Genomic DNA, 16,041 nt, shown 5'->3' with positions numbered 1-16,041 from the left:
TGGATTCCCCTCACAGCTTGGCTCACTTCTTCACAGATGTCACCCCTTGTTTGTGTTAATTGAAAGGACGCCTTTTTATTCCTTACACTCCTTCCTCTTCTGTGTCACCTCTGAGAGGACTGAACCATGCAGAGTACTGAGAGCTGGACTTTGTGTTTTGCTAAGCAATGCCACTGACTAAACATTTGATCTGTTGTTTCATCTTAGCTCTTTGAGTTCTATCACTTCTGAGATACATGGATGTATCTCAGCTGTTTTGTTCCTGTATAAAATCCTGTATTTTATCACAACGTACTTCCTTCATGGTTTCTGCTGCTATTTTCTGACCTTTGTTATCTTTAAGAGAGGTTGTAAAGTGATGACTGTGTTGTTCTGTCTGTTGAAGCTTTGTCATGCTTTATATTAAGCTGAGTAGCATCCTAGATCCCTAGAATTTGGTATTCTAAACAAAAGCATTGTTGTCACTGCACTTTTTTCCTTCTACTTTTGTGGAATTTTTATATTTTCTATTATATATAGATAAAATATAATATATAATTCTAGGTAAAATGATAAAGTTGATGACCATACTGCTTGAATTATGTGTAATAGAAAATGAAATATTTATCAGAGTAAATTCTATTTGCCTCATTCCATCTGTTAATTTATTTCATTAGTAAAGCTTTTTGGCACATTTAACATGTTTTTTCTTGTGAATTCAAGAATGGACCTTTGTGTTTGTGACTTTCTGTGATTCTTTCTTAACCTACCCCCATTTCTTTTTCTCATTATCTCTGCTATGAAAGAGAAACTTGAAAATAGTAAGGGGTAAAGTGTGAGACGTGTAATCCAGTCTGTGTCCATTCCTTTTGTGAATCTGGTTGTTGTGCCTTAACAGTGTGCTTATATACTTACAACAATGAATATCTTGAGAGTCTGAGGAGTATCTGAGGTGCTAGTGTCAGGAGATGTAGTTACGAGCTGTCATCTTACCTGTACCTATGCTTCTGGCATTTTTATTTTATATTATTTTATTTTTCTGATATTTGTTTGGTTCATTTCATTCTCCAAAACAGCAGAAAAGAAACAGCCAAGAAATCACAGCTTTCTTTAGTTTTAGTGGGCTGAGTTGATTCACCAGAAGGTGTGATAACAGCTGGTGGTGCTGTGAGAAAAGAGACAGGGCCAAACAAGTGAAAGTAGGAAGATATGAAGCTGGAAAAAGGGAACAAATGCCAAGAGGAGAATGGGGAGAATGAGACTTCCTCCTTTTGGTAGGGAACCATTAGGTGGACTCAGCTACTAGTGGAACTGCAGTCTAGGCAATAAATGTTTTACTTTCAAATGCATGATGTTACAGTCTTCAGGAGAAAGATAGCTGAATATAAAGTAAAGCTGTTTGGACGTGTTTTGTTACTGTGTGTTCAAAAAGAGTTACTGCTTGACTGGGCAGTTTCAAGTACTTAGACTTATGCAGCAGTAATGGCACGCTGAAGATGTTTCATTTATAAACTAAAACTTCAATCCAGGAGAAAAAAAAAGAACTTAAAAACCAAACAAACAAACCACTAATCTTTGTAGTGTTACATAAAACCATTGCTCTGGTATGGTAAATAACGTGCCCCAGAGTATTAAGGTGTTGTTCTGTTAGTGATAAAGAGTTTATCTGAAACTTCTGTGTACGTGTGTATAGCAAGAATTTTGCCTGCCCCCATTCCTTTGCTCAATGGTGCAGTTGTCCATGTTTAAATCAAATGCATTTATTTTTTATTATTTGAATTCTTGGAAATAGAACAACAACAAACTTTTAATTTTAAAAGTTTACAAACATTACATTTCTTTTTCTGGATATGAGAGGGAGAGAGCATTTGGAAAATGGATATAATTCCAAAAGCAATTTCTTTCATCACTTTTATCAAGCAATTTAGATTTCATTTTATCTTTTGTTGTTGTTTTTCCCCTTATTTGAAGCATGAATACTTATTAAATGAGATATAGTAAGCATCAGTAATGAGGTAATAGGCTGATATAGGAAACTTTGCTTGTTCATTGCCATGACTGTGCAGGTGCTTTTCCCTGTTAGATAGAATAAGCACCTACAATTTAGCCAACAAGTTGCAAAGCAGGGGAGGTTGGGCCTAAGCTCACTAAACAAAAATCTATTCTAATTTCATCTTTAATATGTAAAAGTCAATGAGTTAGACTAAATATTTGTTTTTTAAATACATAAAACATAAGGGAAAAGCACAACAAAGCAGTTCTCACGTTAATAGAGAATATGTCAAAATATACTGCAAATAAAAAGTAGATTGATCTTATCAAACTTTTTTGATTTGAAGCACTTTTGTCCTAGTTGGAGTGCTTTGTGAGAGACCTCACTCCTCTTGTTTTAAAGAGTATTGTTTGTTCTTTTATCCTAACTTTTAGGTATGGACCTCTATTCCTTGAGTAGTTTCTATATTTTTTCCTTCTTATTTTATTTTGTGTGTTTAAAATCAGAAAGATATATTTGTCTAACCTGTGCTTTATGCTGGCCTATATGCTTAGATACAGTTTATCTGATTTTTGTATGAACAATCTGTCTATATTGGCTCTTTGTTTTCTTCCTTTTTTTTTTTCTTTTTTTTTTTGGTGTCATACCTCTACTTTTGGATTTATTGCTCTGTTTAGGAATGAACAACTTTGCATAGATGCAGTTAAAATATTTCCATTACGTTGAACAGAAATGCTATCAGTAGTTCTGAAATATGTATAGAAGTTGTATCCATGTAGACTTGCAATAGAAGATTACTGTCTTTTAGATCTTAATGCCAAGTCTGTAACTGGTGTAGTGCTACTCTGTGAATGTAATAGCAAAGCAGTTATGCAAACAAACTTGGAGTTAACAATGTCTACCTTTGTCAAGCCTGAAATTACAAAGTCTGTCAGCTCAGGCATGTGTTAATGTACCCTAAAATTCCGTGGCTCAAGAATGGAAAGAATCTCCAAGTCTTTTACAGACACTGTGGGTCATTGCTTTTTAAGTTAATCTGCCTAACAGTACGAGTGGAGCTGTTATGTGAAGGCACATCATAGTGAACAGCAGGTAGAAGGTATGTTCTGGCTAGGCAGGAATAGCTGCCACCCTGTTCTCCCAGGTATTACAGACACTTAACAAATACAGGAAATGTACTTTGCTAAAAGTAGTGCAGTGTGGAGATCGGCCATACTGATCATGGTATTTTTTGCTTCATTACTTGTCTCTCAAAGCATTTAACTCAGTTTGCTGGTTTAGATTGTAGTTTTCAAGTGTACTCTTTGTTAGTATACCTTGTATAGAAGATGCTTGACAAATCTGTGTTGTGTTTGTGTTCACTTGTGCAGTGGATCAACGTTAAATGCTTTATGAAGCAAAACCTAATTCTGTATGTTAGGTTTTTTTTCTATACAATCTTGCTGCATTTTCCATGATGCAGTAGAACTTCAGTCACAAGTTTCAGTCCCTCACAGATACATACCAAGTGCTGTAGGCAAATAATAATAGTGTCATGGCACCCTTAAGGACTTCTAACAGTTGCACAATTTTTTCATAGAGGTTTTCCTTTTGTTGTTCTTGTCTCACTTCAAAAGATGTAAATATCATACAAAATTTTAGGAAACAGCATTTTTTTTCCCACAGAGTTCATATTATTGTGATCTGAAGTTCTACTATGCAGTGTATTTAATTTCTTCTAGTAAAATAGTATCTCAAGATGACAAGCTTTTGTTTTGTTTTGTTTGTTGTTGTTACTTTTGCTCTTTTGATAATTTTGCAGTCAACACTTCAGATTTTGGTCAATGTGGATTTTTTGTTTTTTGTTTTTTATAATTTCTGACTCTTGTCACGAGGGCACATTTCTGAATTTACAGTACAGTCCTTGAGAGGAAGCTTCATTCATTTAAAATATGCTCTAGGACTTAGAAGACTTCAATCTGGGATTCCAGTGGTCTGGTTTGGGCTCTCTTGAATACATATACAAAGGTGCTGAATGTGTCCTGTTTCCACTGAGGTCAGAGAGCTTTTCAAGATGAAGTCTGCTAAATTTCTGTACTACCTTAATTTTTCTATGAAGTTGGAATAGTGTTTATTAGCTACTAAGAGACCTGTGTTAAAGTCTAACTAAATTTTTCATTTATGCATTTGTTTACATATTAGGTGTACAACAAAGATTATTTTGTTAGAAAAGTGTTACCTTTTAAATAATTAAGATTAAAATAATTAAAAGAAATACAAAATTAATAAAATTAAGAATTAAAATATTAAGAATTAATAAAATGTTAAGAATACTTCAACATAACTTTACACCTGTTTGTATGGATTTTGTTACTTGGAGGTGTTAGCTCTTTCTAATGACCTTTTTTGTAAGTATTTTTAAAAGGTGAACTTGTGCTAGTGAGACACGTCTGTCTGTGCTGGAGACTGAAGTTTCTGAAATATGCTGATAATCCTTTATTGTATGTAACAGAACAGTGATGACCTCTGTCCCGTAATCTGAAGAGTAAAATAATGGGTCTTTAGCTAAACTGATAAGAGTTTTACAATTCTACAGAATGATCTCTTCAAACATGCTAGTTTCAGGTATTCAGACACTAGAATTAAAGAAAACATCTGAATAAAAATGATGTTTTCTGATTTTTTTTTTTAGTTTGTATCAAATCACAGTTTAAAAGATGTTTTAATAGATTGTGTACAAATTAGACATCAAGGACGAAGGCAATTTAGCTTTATATCACAGTGCCATGGTGCTTTTCTGTATGAAAAACTTGCATGATACATAATATTTCTCTTGAAGTGCGCTTTTGAGCCTAAGTTAAGTGAATATTATACAACTTGCATGTAAAACCGTGTCTTAAGTTAATACACACATAATTTGTAACAACAATAATTTAATGCAAAATACACCTTGGATTGATTCAATTTGTTTTTGTAACTAAACTTCAAATCTTGACGTGACCATCTTATGTTATGTGTTGAACAACTGAATTCTTCAACCTCAGCTCAACAAAAAACCAAACTAGTCTGTCACCAGAATACAAACAAGCTGTAGTAATATCAAAGAAGATATTCCCGAGGTTTTTAAGTATAATAAAAAATAAGATAGCAGAGATGATACAACGGTAAGAAAAAGATAAAATTTTAAGAACATTCAAAATAATCTGTTAATTCTATTGTTTGAGAACAAAGTTCAGATCTGCTAGAACTGTTGGTGTGATTGAGGCCTCCTCTCCTAGGGATGTGTATATGTTTAGGGCAGCAGAAGTGGGAGAAGCATGGGCAAAGTAACTTGAGCTGTAGAAACCACACCAAAAACCAACTGAAATCAAGAACACTGATCTGTCAGTCCTCTCTTCTGACCATGTGGTGGGCCTTGTTTTGTCTTGATTCCTAAGGAGTTAAGACATTAACTTTCGCTGAGTCTTGAGAGATTTATTCTTATTTCCTATTTTCCTACAGTAAGATACTAAAAGGCAGCTAGAATTTAATTCCTCCCCCTCCCCCTCAAAAAACCCTACTTTTTAAAATGCAATTGAAAATTAAAACTATTTTAACAGCCTGAACATTTTTGCTTGTTTGTTTTCCTTTTGGACTGATCACTTCTTACTTTTTCTCTTGAGCTATTTGCTGATCTGAAAATGTTTTTTGCTTGTCTTTTTCAACACTTCGGCAGCAGAGGTTCTCTATAATCAGTGGTGGGGTGCCCAAATATGTATATGTATAATTCACAGAAAGGTGATGTTGATGCACAGGAAAAAAATAAAAAATTGATACTGTAGCTTTTAATGATTTTTATCAAGTAATATATCAAGGTATTGCTATGTCTAAGAATGCTGTTAAATTTTGTTTATATGCAGGAACTTGACAAGAGGAGTTGGTAGATTTAGAGAATTACTAAGAGCTGTTGAAACAAGAACTACACAAAATCTGCGAATGGTAAGTCATTAAACCATGTTCCTATTGCAACTTCGGAATTCTAGTAGGCAGATGAAGCATAAATATGAGTTAGGGACTGTCACGGAGTTAACGAGATCAATCTACACCCGTGACAGGGGGGCGGTAGACCCCTGCCCTCCCCTTCCCAGCCCACAAAATGGGAAGGAAGGGAGGAAAACAAAAAAAACAGCGGCAACAATCTATGGAGGAAAACTTATTTTACTAATTATGATATCGGAATGCAAGATAACACAATATAATACAATCTGATTGAAATTGAGACTAATAAATCAAATAAAACAGGAGAGAGAGAGAGTTCCCGATACCGATTCAAACCTGAAAAGCTTGGAACGGCCAGGAAAGCACCCTCCAGCACCCACTGCCAGGCAGTAAGAGACCGCCCCACCCGGAAGGGTCAGATCCCATGACTTCTGTAACGTATAGGGATAGGTGCCTGGAATTGGAGCATTAACACTTTAACTCCCAGTATACTACATGATGTATTGATGCGGAATACTGAGAGCCAAACCAAAACAAAAAAAAAATATAAAACCATGACATTCCACCCCTTATTCTACATCACTACATCATGCTTAATTTATATACATATATAAGCGAAAAAGATGATTAAAATGCATTACACACACGTCTATATACATATACATAGAATTATCGACTGCACTCCCCCAGCATCAAGTTTCCTTGTGGTACACATTGAACATCCCCGTTTTTTTGCATTACCCACCAAGTGGTCCCAGGTCCCTGGGCAAAAACAGTACCACGGAGTGGGTTGCCCTTTCCAGAAGCTGGAAGAACCCAAACTGCTTTTCCCAACATGTTCTTTACATGTACAACAGGGACTTTATCTCCGTCTACAGTAAGTAGGGAGCTGGATTGGGTAGGACCATCACGATTGATAGATCCTCTGGTATTGACTAACCAGGTGGCTTCTGCCAAATGCTTCTCCCAGTGTTTAAATGTACCGCCTCCCATTGCTTTCAGCATAGTTTTTAACAACCCATTGTATCGTTCAATTTTACCAGAGGCTGGTGCATGGTAGGGAATATGGTAAATCCACTCAATGCCATGATCTTTGGCCCAAGTATTTACAAGAGAATTTTTAAAATGAGTCCCATTATCTGACTCAATTCTTTCTGGGGTACCATGTCGCCACAGGACTTGTTTCTCAAGACCTAATATGGTATTTCGGGCGGTAGCATGGGGTACTGCATAGGTTTCAAGCCACCCAGTTGTTGCCTCCACCATAGTAAGCACATAACATTTACCACTGCGAGATCGTGGCAAGGTGATATAATCAACCTGCCATGCCTCTCCGTATTTATACTTTAGCCATCGCCCTTCCCCCCAGTGTGGTTTCATCCTTTTGGCTTGTTTGATTATGGCACATGTTTCACAATCATGAATAACCTGTGCAATAGCGTCCATAGTTAAGTCCACCCCTCGGTCTCTAGCCCATTTATGTGTCGCATCTCTCCCTTGGTGACCCGAGGTCTCATGGGCCCATCGAGCTAAAAATAATTCACCCTTGTTCTGCCAGTCCAGGTCTATTTGGGCCACCTCAATTTTGGCAGCTTGGTCTACCTGATGGTTATTTTGCTGTTCTTCTGTAGCCCGACTCTTGGGCACATGAGCATCTACATGGCGCACCTTTACAACCATATTCTTTGTTCGGGCGGCAATATCTTTCCACAATTCAGCAGCCCAAATAGGTTTACTCTTTCTTTGCCAGTTATTTTGCTCCCACTGCTGTAACCATCCCCATAGAGCATTTGCCACCATCCATGAGTCAGTGTAAAGATAAAGCATTGGCCACCTCTCCCGTTCAGCAACATCCAAGGCCAGCTGGACAGCCTTTACCTCTGCAAATTGGCTCGATTCTCCTTTTCCTTCAGTGGCCTCTGCAACTTGTCGTGTGGGGCTCCACACAGCGGCTTTCCATCTGCGATGCTTTCCCACAATACGACATGATCCATCTGTGAACAGAGCATATTTCTTTTCATTTTCTGGTAGTTCATTGTATGGTGGGGCCTCTTTTGCACGTGCTACTTCTTCTCCTGGTGATGTTCCAAACTTTTTGCCTTCAGGCCAGTCCATGATCACCTCTAGGATTCCTGGACGGTTGAGATTCCCCATCCGCGCTCGCTGCGTAATCAGCGCAATCCACTTACTCCAAGTGGCATCGGTAGCATGATGGGTGGAGGAACCCTTTCCCTTAAACATCCAGTTCAGCACTGGCAGCCGAGGTGCCAGAAGAAGCTGCGTTTCAGTACCGATTACTTCAGAAGCAGCCCGAACCCCCTCATACGCGGCTAAGATCTCCTTTTCAGTTGGAGTGTAGCCCTCTTCTGACCCCCTGTAAGCTCGACTCCAGAATCCCAGGGGTCGGCCTCGGGTCTCTCCTGAGGCTCTCTGCCACAAACTCCAAGTGGGACCTTTCTCTCCAGCAGCAGTGTAGAGGATGTTCTTTATACCCTGTCCCATTCGTACTGGCCCTAGGGCCACGGCACGGGCTATTTCCTGTTTAATCTGTTCAAAAGCCTGCTGCTGCTCCGGGCCCCATGTAAACTCATTCTTCATTCGCGTCACATGATAAAGGGGACTTACAATGAGGCTGTAGTTTGGAACATGCATTCTCCAAAAACCCACTACGCCCAGGAACGATTGTGTCTCTTTCTTATTAGTGGGTGGAGACATGGCACTGATTTTGTCAATCACATCTGTTGGGATGTGACGACGGCCATCTTGCCACTTTATACCTAGGAACTGAATCTCCTGAGCAGGTCCTTTCACTTTGCTCCGCTTAATAGCAAAACCAGCACACAGAAGAATTTGGATTATTCGCTCTCCTTTCGTGAAGACTTCTTCTGCTGTGTCGCCCCACACAACGATATCATCAATGTACTGCAGGTGCTCAGGAGCACTGCCTTGTTCCAATACAGTTTGGATCAACCCATGGCAAATGGTTGGGCTGTGTTTCCACCCCTGGGGCAAACGGTTCCAAGTATACTGAACGCCCCTCCATGTGAAAGCAAACTGTGGCCTACATTCTTTGGCCAAAGGAATGGAAAAGAAGGCATTAGCAATGTCAATGGTGGCATACCATTTGGCTGCCTTTGACTCTAGTTCATATTGGAGCTCTAACATGTCCGGCACAGCAGCACTCAGTGGGGGTGTGACTTCATTCAGGCCACGGTAGTCCACCGTCAGTCTCCATTCTCCACTGGCTTTACGTACTGGCCATATGGGGCTGTTAAAGGGTGAGTGAGTTTTGCTGATCACTCCCTGATCCTCTAGTTGACGAATCAACTTATGAATGGGGAGCAAGGAATCCCTATTGGTGCGGTACTGCCGTCTGTGCACCGTTTTTGTGGCAATCGGTACCTGTTGCTCTTTTACTTGCAGCAACCCCACAACAGACGGATCTTCTGATAGGCCAGGCAAAACAGACAGCTGCTTAATGTTGTCTGTGTCCACAGCAGCTATCCCAAAGGCCCACCGATACCCCTTAGGATCCTTGAAATGCCCCCTTCTGAGGTAATCGATACCTAGTATACATGGAGCCCCTGGGCCAGTTACAATAGGATGTTTTTGCCAGTCCTTACCAGTGAGGCTTATCTCAGCCTCCAACACAGTCAATTCTTGAGAGCCTCCAGTCACCCCGGAAATATGGATTGATTCTGTCCCTTCATGACTCGAGGGCATCAGAGTGCACTGTGCACCAGTATCCACCAGTGCCTTATATTTCAGTGGTTCTGACGTGCCAGGCCATCGAATCCACACAGTCCAATATACTCGATTATCCCTTTCCCCCCCTGGCTGAAGGCAGGGCCTCTCTATTCATTACCTGTGATAAGTGGAGCAACTGCACTGGTGATTGATCTGCTTTGTAATTCTTTCACCCGTGCTCGTAGTACAGGAGTAGCTTGGTCGTGCCATTTTCTCATGTCTTCTCCATGGTCACGTAGGTAACGCCACAAGGCAATTCGCGATGTATTGTTCCTCACTGGAGCCGGAAAGCGTTTGCTTTTAATAGCTGAGATTTTTGATGGTGCCCATGAGTAGGGAGGTTCATCGTCGTTAGTTAGGATTCGCATTAGTTTGATCAGCTCCTTCAGTAGACTCTTTTGATTATCCTGATCTTCACTGGGCACTTCTGATACTGGCACAGGTTTGTCACGATTAATCAGTTGAGATATTTGCTCCTGCATTTCATTCAGTTGGTTCGTTACTTGTGAGATGGCAGCAATGGAAGCGTGAGTTGGGGGTAGCTGTTGTTCGTAGTTTTGGAGCGTAAGAATCAATTCAAAAACTAAGGGTATTCTCTCTTGTTCCCGGTATCTGTCATTAGCTGACAGTAGTGTACCGGCATATCTGTCTGGTGCTGTTGTTATGAGTCTCTGCCATATCTCAGGCGTCGTCCTCACTCTCTCAGGATCGCGTTCTTGTCGTGGGTGGTTAGGAACAAAGTTAGGGTCGAACAGCATTTCCACCACAGCCATTTCCCTCAAGTACTGGATACCCTTTTCAACTGTATCCCATCTTTTCATCACAGGCTTCAAGCCGTCTTTGAAGCGATACCTTTCTTTCACGGCTATTAGCACTCGTTCCCAAAGGGAGGCAGACTCATCCAAACATCGACCAATTCCTCGATCAATAGCTGGGTCTCTGGCAATGGCTCCTAGTTGGCGAGCTTCATTACCATCTAGAAACAAGCTATTGGCCCCGCGGTCCCAACAACGAACCAACCAGGAAACAATAGTTTCATTCGGGCCCCGTGTGAACTCCTTTCTTGAACCTTGGATTTCAGTCATCTTCAGGGGCCGACGAGTAGTAATAAGGATGTCCTCATCATCAGTCTCTTCTGCATGTCTCTTAGTTTTTCCTTTTGCTTTTCGCGATGGTGGTGGTTCTGAGGAGGGCCCCTCGCCTGGATCTTCCTCCTCCTCCGCCTCCGCTTCTTCTTTTTTCCGTTCTAGACGCGTGGACACTCGTTTCCATTTCTTGCCTTCCACAGGAGCAACTGATATTGTTACTGGTGTCTCTTGTAACTGATCAGATTTGACTTGGAGATTCTCCACTTTGGCCTGAACCTCAGCTCGGAAACTCTCTCTCTCCAGAATAGTATTATATAGGGCGCGGTAAGCACAAGCCAAACCCCAAATAAGTTGTACCTCCTTAGAGTTATGTAAGCCGCGCTGTCCCTGACTCAAATACTGACTTAGTTTCTCAGGATCCCACAGATGTTCAAGTGTGAAATCCCATGACACTGCGGGTCCCCTTGCTTTTAAGATCTTTCCTAAACCTCTCCATATTCCCTGCCAGTCAGCACTCTCTGGTTCTGGAGGAGACTCCTTCCCTTTGTAAAGGAATATAATCACAATCCAGGAAAACAATAGCGCGCCCATGAGTATTAATTCAGAATTCGAAAACCGTCTGACAAACCGATAAGGAAGCCTGGAGACTGGTCTGAACGTTGTGCTGTTTGTAAAATTAGCCATTCCATCTGGGATGTGAATGTCAAAATTCAGACCATACCACATTGCATACAGGTACCATGCAGGTGTCTCCGTCAATGCCCTTAAGTAGTTATATATGAACATAATTCCACAACAAGTAATTATGGCCTTGACAATTTGCCAATAGGTTGAGAGTAACATGACGGTTTGTAAGCCTTTACTCAACACCCCCACAATGAAAAGTGGGTTCATTGCTGGTGTCTATTAAAACAGGGGTTAATGAATTGAAACTGACAAGAAGAAGGAGGAAAAAGGGAAAAAAAAAAAAGAAAAAGGCACTACCCAGACTGAGCAGTGCTCAAAGTTTACAAATATCCCAGAACACTGGCAGCACGCCTAGTCTTTCAAGGTCAAGTTTTCCAGCACAGAAACCTAAACTACTGATAATGCTCCCTAACGAAGCTCTCTAAGAGCAGAGAGAGAGATTCGTTCCAAAAGCTAAGAAATAGAACTATGCCCGCATTCTCCACCAAAATCTGTCACGGAGTTAACGAGATCAATCTACACCCGTGACAGGGGGGCGGTAGACCCCTGCCCTCCCCTTCCCAGCCCACAAAATGGGAAGGAAGGGAGGAAAACAAAAAAAACAGCGGCAACAATCTATGGAGGAAAACTTATTTTACTAATTATGATATCGGAATGCAAGATAACACAATATAATACAATCTGATTGAAATTGAGACTAATAAATCAAATAAAACAGGAGAGAGAGAGAGTTCCCGATACCGATTCAAACCTGAAAAGCTTGGAACGGCCAGGAAAGCACCCTCCAGCACCCACTGCCAGGCAGTAAGAGACCGCCCCACCCGGAAGGGTCAGATCCCATGACTTCTGTAACGTATAGGGATAGGTGCCTGGAATTGGAGCATTAACACTTTAACTCCCAGTATACTACATGATGTATTGATGCGGAATACTGAGAGCCAAACCAAAACAAAAAAAAAATATAAAACCATGACAGGGACAAATAATCAAGCTACAGCATATTGATCAGGATGTGTTATCTGCCACTTTGTAAAGGTATGTTTCTTGGTTGAAGTGATTTATTAAAGTAAAAACAGAATGCTTGACGCCTGGTCTTCCCTACTTCTTTCCTACTTGCGGTTATGGCCAAAACATGATTGATTTCTGACCAACAATGCTTTCAAACTTAGTCATAGTTCTCCAATTTGTGATTTGCTCTACTTTCACCAGGATATTATTTCATATCATGTAACGAGATTGAGGACAACGTGCAGTGTCTTCGTTTGTGTTCTTTTAAGTTGGAAACTTCAAGCTATCATTTCTTTATTTTCATAATAAAGAAATGCTTCTTCAAAAGAAGGAAAAAAAAAGACAAAATCTTGAAATTTAATATGGATAAAGTCATAAAATAAACCTCTACCAAATAAATGATTTATCTTTTTTTTTGGGGGGGGGGAGGGGGGGTATAACAAAGGGCCAAGGCTTGCATCTTTTGCTGTAAGGTAATGACTTTTAAAATGTCTTAGATTAGTATTTTAATACTACATCTTTACAACTTCCGGAATTGTAAAAAGGTAACGTGATTCTTAATTAATTTAATAATGAATGCCTAAAAATCATACTTAAATTATTAAATGGCAGAATTTCAATGAAGAGGGATAATATTACAAATGTTAGGAAATAAATGATATAGGAATTAAGGTGGAAAATGTAGATCATATGCTGCTGCTCATGGCTTGATCATTACACATTTGTTCCTGAGAAATGCTGACAATTCTGATGTAAATGCTTGCCTTTTTTCTATTTTGCTGGTACTAATCTGAGTTGTCATTATTTTCATATATACTTATGTAGCTTGTATGCTACATGACAGTAAACATTAAGGTGGAGATTAAATTGCTAGTTAAAGATTGTAGGATGACTTTTCAAAGCTTTAAATTATTACATAATAATTATGTAGTTATTTTTGTACTTAAATATTTGGTACTGGGAGTAAGTGGTCAAAATAAATTTCTTCATGCTTATCTGCAACCCGCTTTCACTCTTGCTAAACCTTACCAACAGCAACAAACACTAGCACCTTCAGGCCATAGCTGTCAGAAGCCCAGATCAGTTTGGATCTAGATTATAGCTGTGGTGAGCTGCCAGACACCCACCCGGTTGCTCTCTCACTCTGCCTTATCAACAGGATGGGAACAAAAAGATAGAAAAGTTTTTGGGTTCAGATAAAGAACTTTACTGTCGTGGGCAAAGCAGACCTGACTTTGGGAAAATTAATGGAATTTATTGTCAGCTGAAATGGAATTGGATGGAGAGAAACAAAGGCAAAATCTAAAATACCCACCACCACCACCTTTTCCCAGGTTTAGCTTCACTTTTTCCTTCCTAATTCTTCTACCTCTTCTCCCTTAGCTGTGAGCAAGCAAGCACAGCAGGAATGGAAAAGGGGAAGCTGCAGTGTGTCCCTAGCAGTTGTTCTGTACTTCTCCTTCATCCTTGTGTTTTCCCAACACTCCTGTGTGGATCCTTCCCATGTGCTTCAGCAGTTCATTCAGGAAACAATCCCCTACTGCCTGTGGCCTCTCTGCATCATCTGTCCCAAAGGCTGCAGGGAAATACTTGCAGAGATTGGGAGTAGAGCTTTTTGAGTATAAAATATCCAGAAATATACCTGAATGTGCTCCACTGTTAGGAGCAATAGTTGATGGTGTTTATACTTATGCGAACTGTAATAGGCAAAATTGAAGTTTGTTAATGCCATTTTTAGTTTGCACTTAGAGAATATAAATGAGTACTTACGCCTTTCAAACGGCAGAATGCCTGATATTTTGGATGCTTTAAAATAAAAGAAAATACATTCCACTTGACTAATAGGCATTTAAAATAATCTGGTATTTTTGAAGAGACTGCATTCAGCATTTTAAAGGAAACTATTTATCTTCTGCTTTTGCAGACGATAGCAAGACAACTGGCTGAAATTTTGTTACGAGGCATGTGTGAACAGAGTTATTGGAATCCACTGGAAGATCCTCCTCACCAATCGCCATTAGATGATCCACTTCGGAAAGGTTCAAATACGAAAAATTACACACTCAGTAGAAGACCGCGGGTATACACTGGAGAAAAGTATGTCTGAATTCACACCTCTTTCTTCTGTTTCCATAATTGCAATTGTTATCCGCCGCACTGCGTAATTTAGTTTATATTGTTGAAAATGCAGAAGGTATTGGGCAGTGTGAATGTTTTTTAGGCAGAAGTTCGCAGTGTATCACAAGACCTTTTGTTCTCAATCCTCCAAATATCTTTTTATTCCATCCTGAGGTACATGGTAGAGTCACCGTTCTGTATTATCTTTGAGATACACAAGAAATCATAAATATGCATGGCTGTCTTTCTGTCACCTTGAGCTACTCACTTTGTGCTCTTCCACCTCTTCTGCTGTATTTATCACAAGTGGCTTTTCAAAATGGAAAGTTTCTGTCTAAATGTTTGAAAATAGCAAAATTGCAGCTTATGCTTCTGTGTTTTGTTATTTCTTTTTTTTTCCCCAAAAAATCACCTTTAGTAGGAGTGTTAAATATTTCTTAGAATCTGGACTTCCTTAATAGTTAATAACTTGTTATTTGTATCTCCTGTGCTTACGTCAAATCAAGTAATGAAATCTGAAAGATTTGGTAGTCATTGTTTTTCATTGATAGTAAATTTGATCCAATGAAACTTTGTTGCTTTCATATTTTACATAGTGTGCAGTAAAATCTTGTTCGTAAATTAATGGCTGACATGTCCAAAGAACTTGAGGGATCACTTTATTTAATGTAGCCAACAACCACTTCTTGCTTGCTGTGATACATGTTGGAAACACTGTGAGCTGGAAAACTGAGAAAACAGGTTGTAGCAGTGGAAATAATTATCTAGGCAAAGTTATGTTTTATTCTAGTAGGACAGTGAGTGTTTTAATTTTTAATTGAGATGGAGAAAATTGAAATTCCATTTGAACTGAAGAAAACATCCTTTACAAAACTAGAAGAGGTTGTAGAGCCTCCATTGCTAGAGAGGGTCAAAATCCAACTGGACACAGTCCTGAGCGATCTGCCAGCTGACCTTGCTTTGAGCAGAAATTCTGGACTAAACAATCTCCAGAGAGACCTTCCAATTTCAGCCATTCTATGAAATTGGTGTGATTTGGGAATCTCATTTGAGGAGGCTGTTACCTGTTCTATATGAAACTCTTGACTTTCTTTTCTCCAAAAAACTTACTCATATTTTTTTGAGAATATTGTCTGGCTGTAGGTTTATAAGCCAGGAATTGTGGGTTTTTGAATTTCAGATTTGTCTGAGTATATCTTGAATGTTAAGTCATTAAAGGCAGTGTTTTGAATTGTTCTGAGTATTTTGTTTACATGGATTGATAGTGATAGGACAAAGGGGAATGGTTTAAAGCTAAGATGGGAGATTTAGGTTAGATATTAGGAGGAAGTTTTTCATTCAGAGGCTGGTGATGCACTGGAACAGGTTGCCCAAGGAGGTTGTGGATGCCCCATCCCTGCAGGCATTCAAGGCCAGGCTGGATGTGGCTCTGGGCAACCTGATCTAGTGATTGGTGACCCTGCA

At 39.6% G+C, this 16,041-nt stretch overlaps 2 protein-coding genes across 6 annotated transcripts in view; one reads left to right on the top strand and one right to left on the bottom strand.

The window, feature by feature from the left end:
* Window positions 1–16,041, top strand: part of TTC7B (tetratricopeptide repeat domain 7B) — a 128,500-nt gene that overhangs the window by 36,834 nt on the left and 75,625 nt on the right. For all 5 annotated transcript variants that reach the window (XM_085225497.1, XM_085225500.1, XM_085225499.1 and 2 more), the window contains 2 exons: window positions 5,851–5,929; window positions 14,384–14,556. In XM_085225497.1, the coding sequence (XP_085081623.1) occupies window positions 5,851–5,929; window positions 14,384–14,556 (252 nt within the window). The remainder of the gene's footprint in view (window positions 1–5,850; window positions 5,930–14,383; window positions 14,557–16,041) is intronic.
* LOC146544336 (uncharacterized) lies at window positions 9,784–12,375 on the bottom strand. The gene has a single exon (XM_085225506.1). It carries the CDS (start codon window positions 11,656–11,658, stop codon window positions 9,784–9,786), a length of 1,875 nt encoding a protein of 624 aa, XP_085081632.1. The 5' UTR covers window positions 11,659–12,375.

This window comes from Meleagris gallopavo, chromosome 5 (assembly GCF_905368555.1).
Source record: "Meleagris gallopavo chromosome 5, MGAL_WU_HG_1.1, whole genome shotgun sequence".
Classification (NCBI taxonomy): domain Eukaryota; kingdom Metazoa; phylum Chordata; class Aves; order Galliformes; family Phasianidae; genus Meleagris; species Meleagris gallopavo.
Note: the sequence above shows the minus strand (reverse complement) of the source record. Positions and strands in the feature narration are given on the sequence as shown.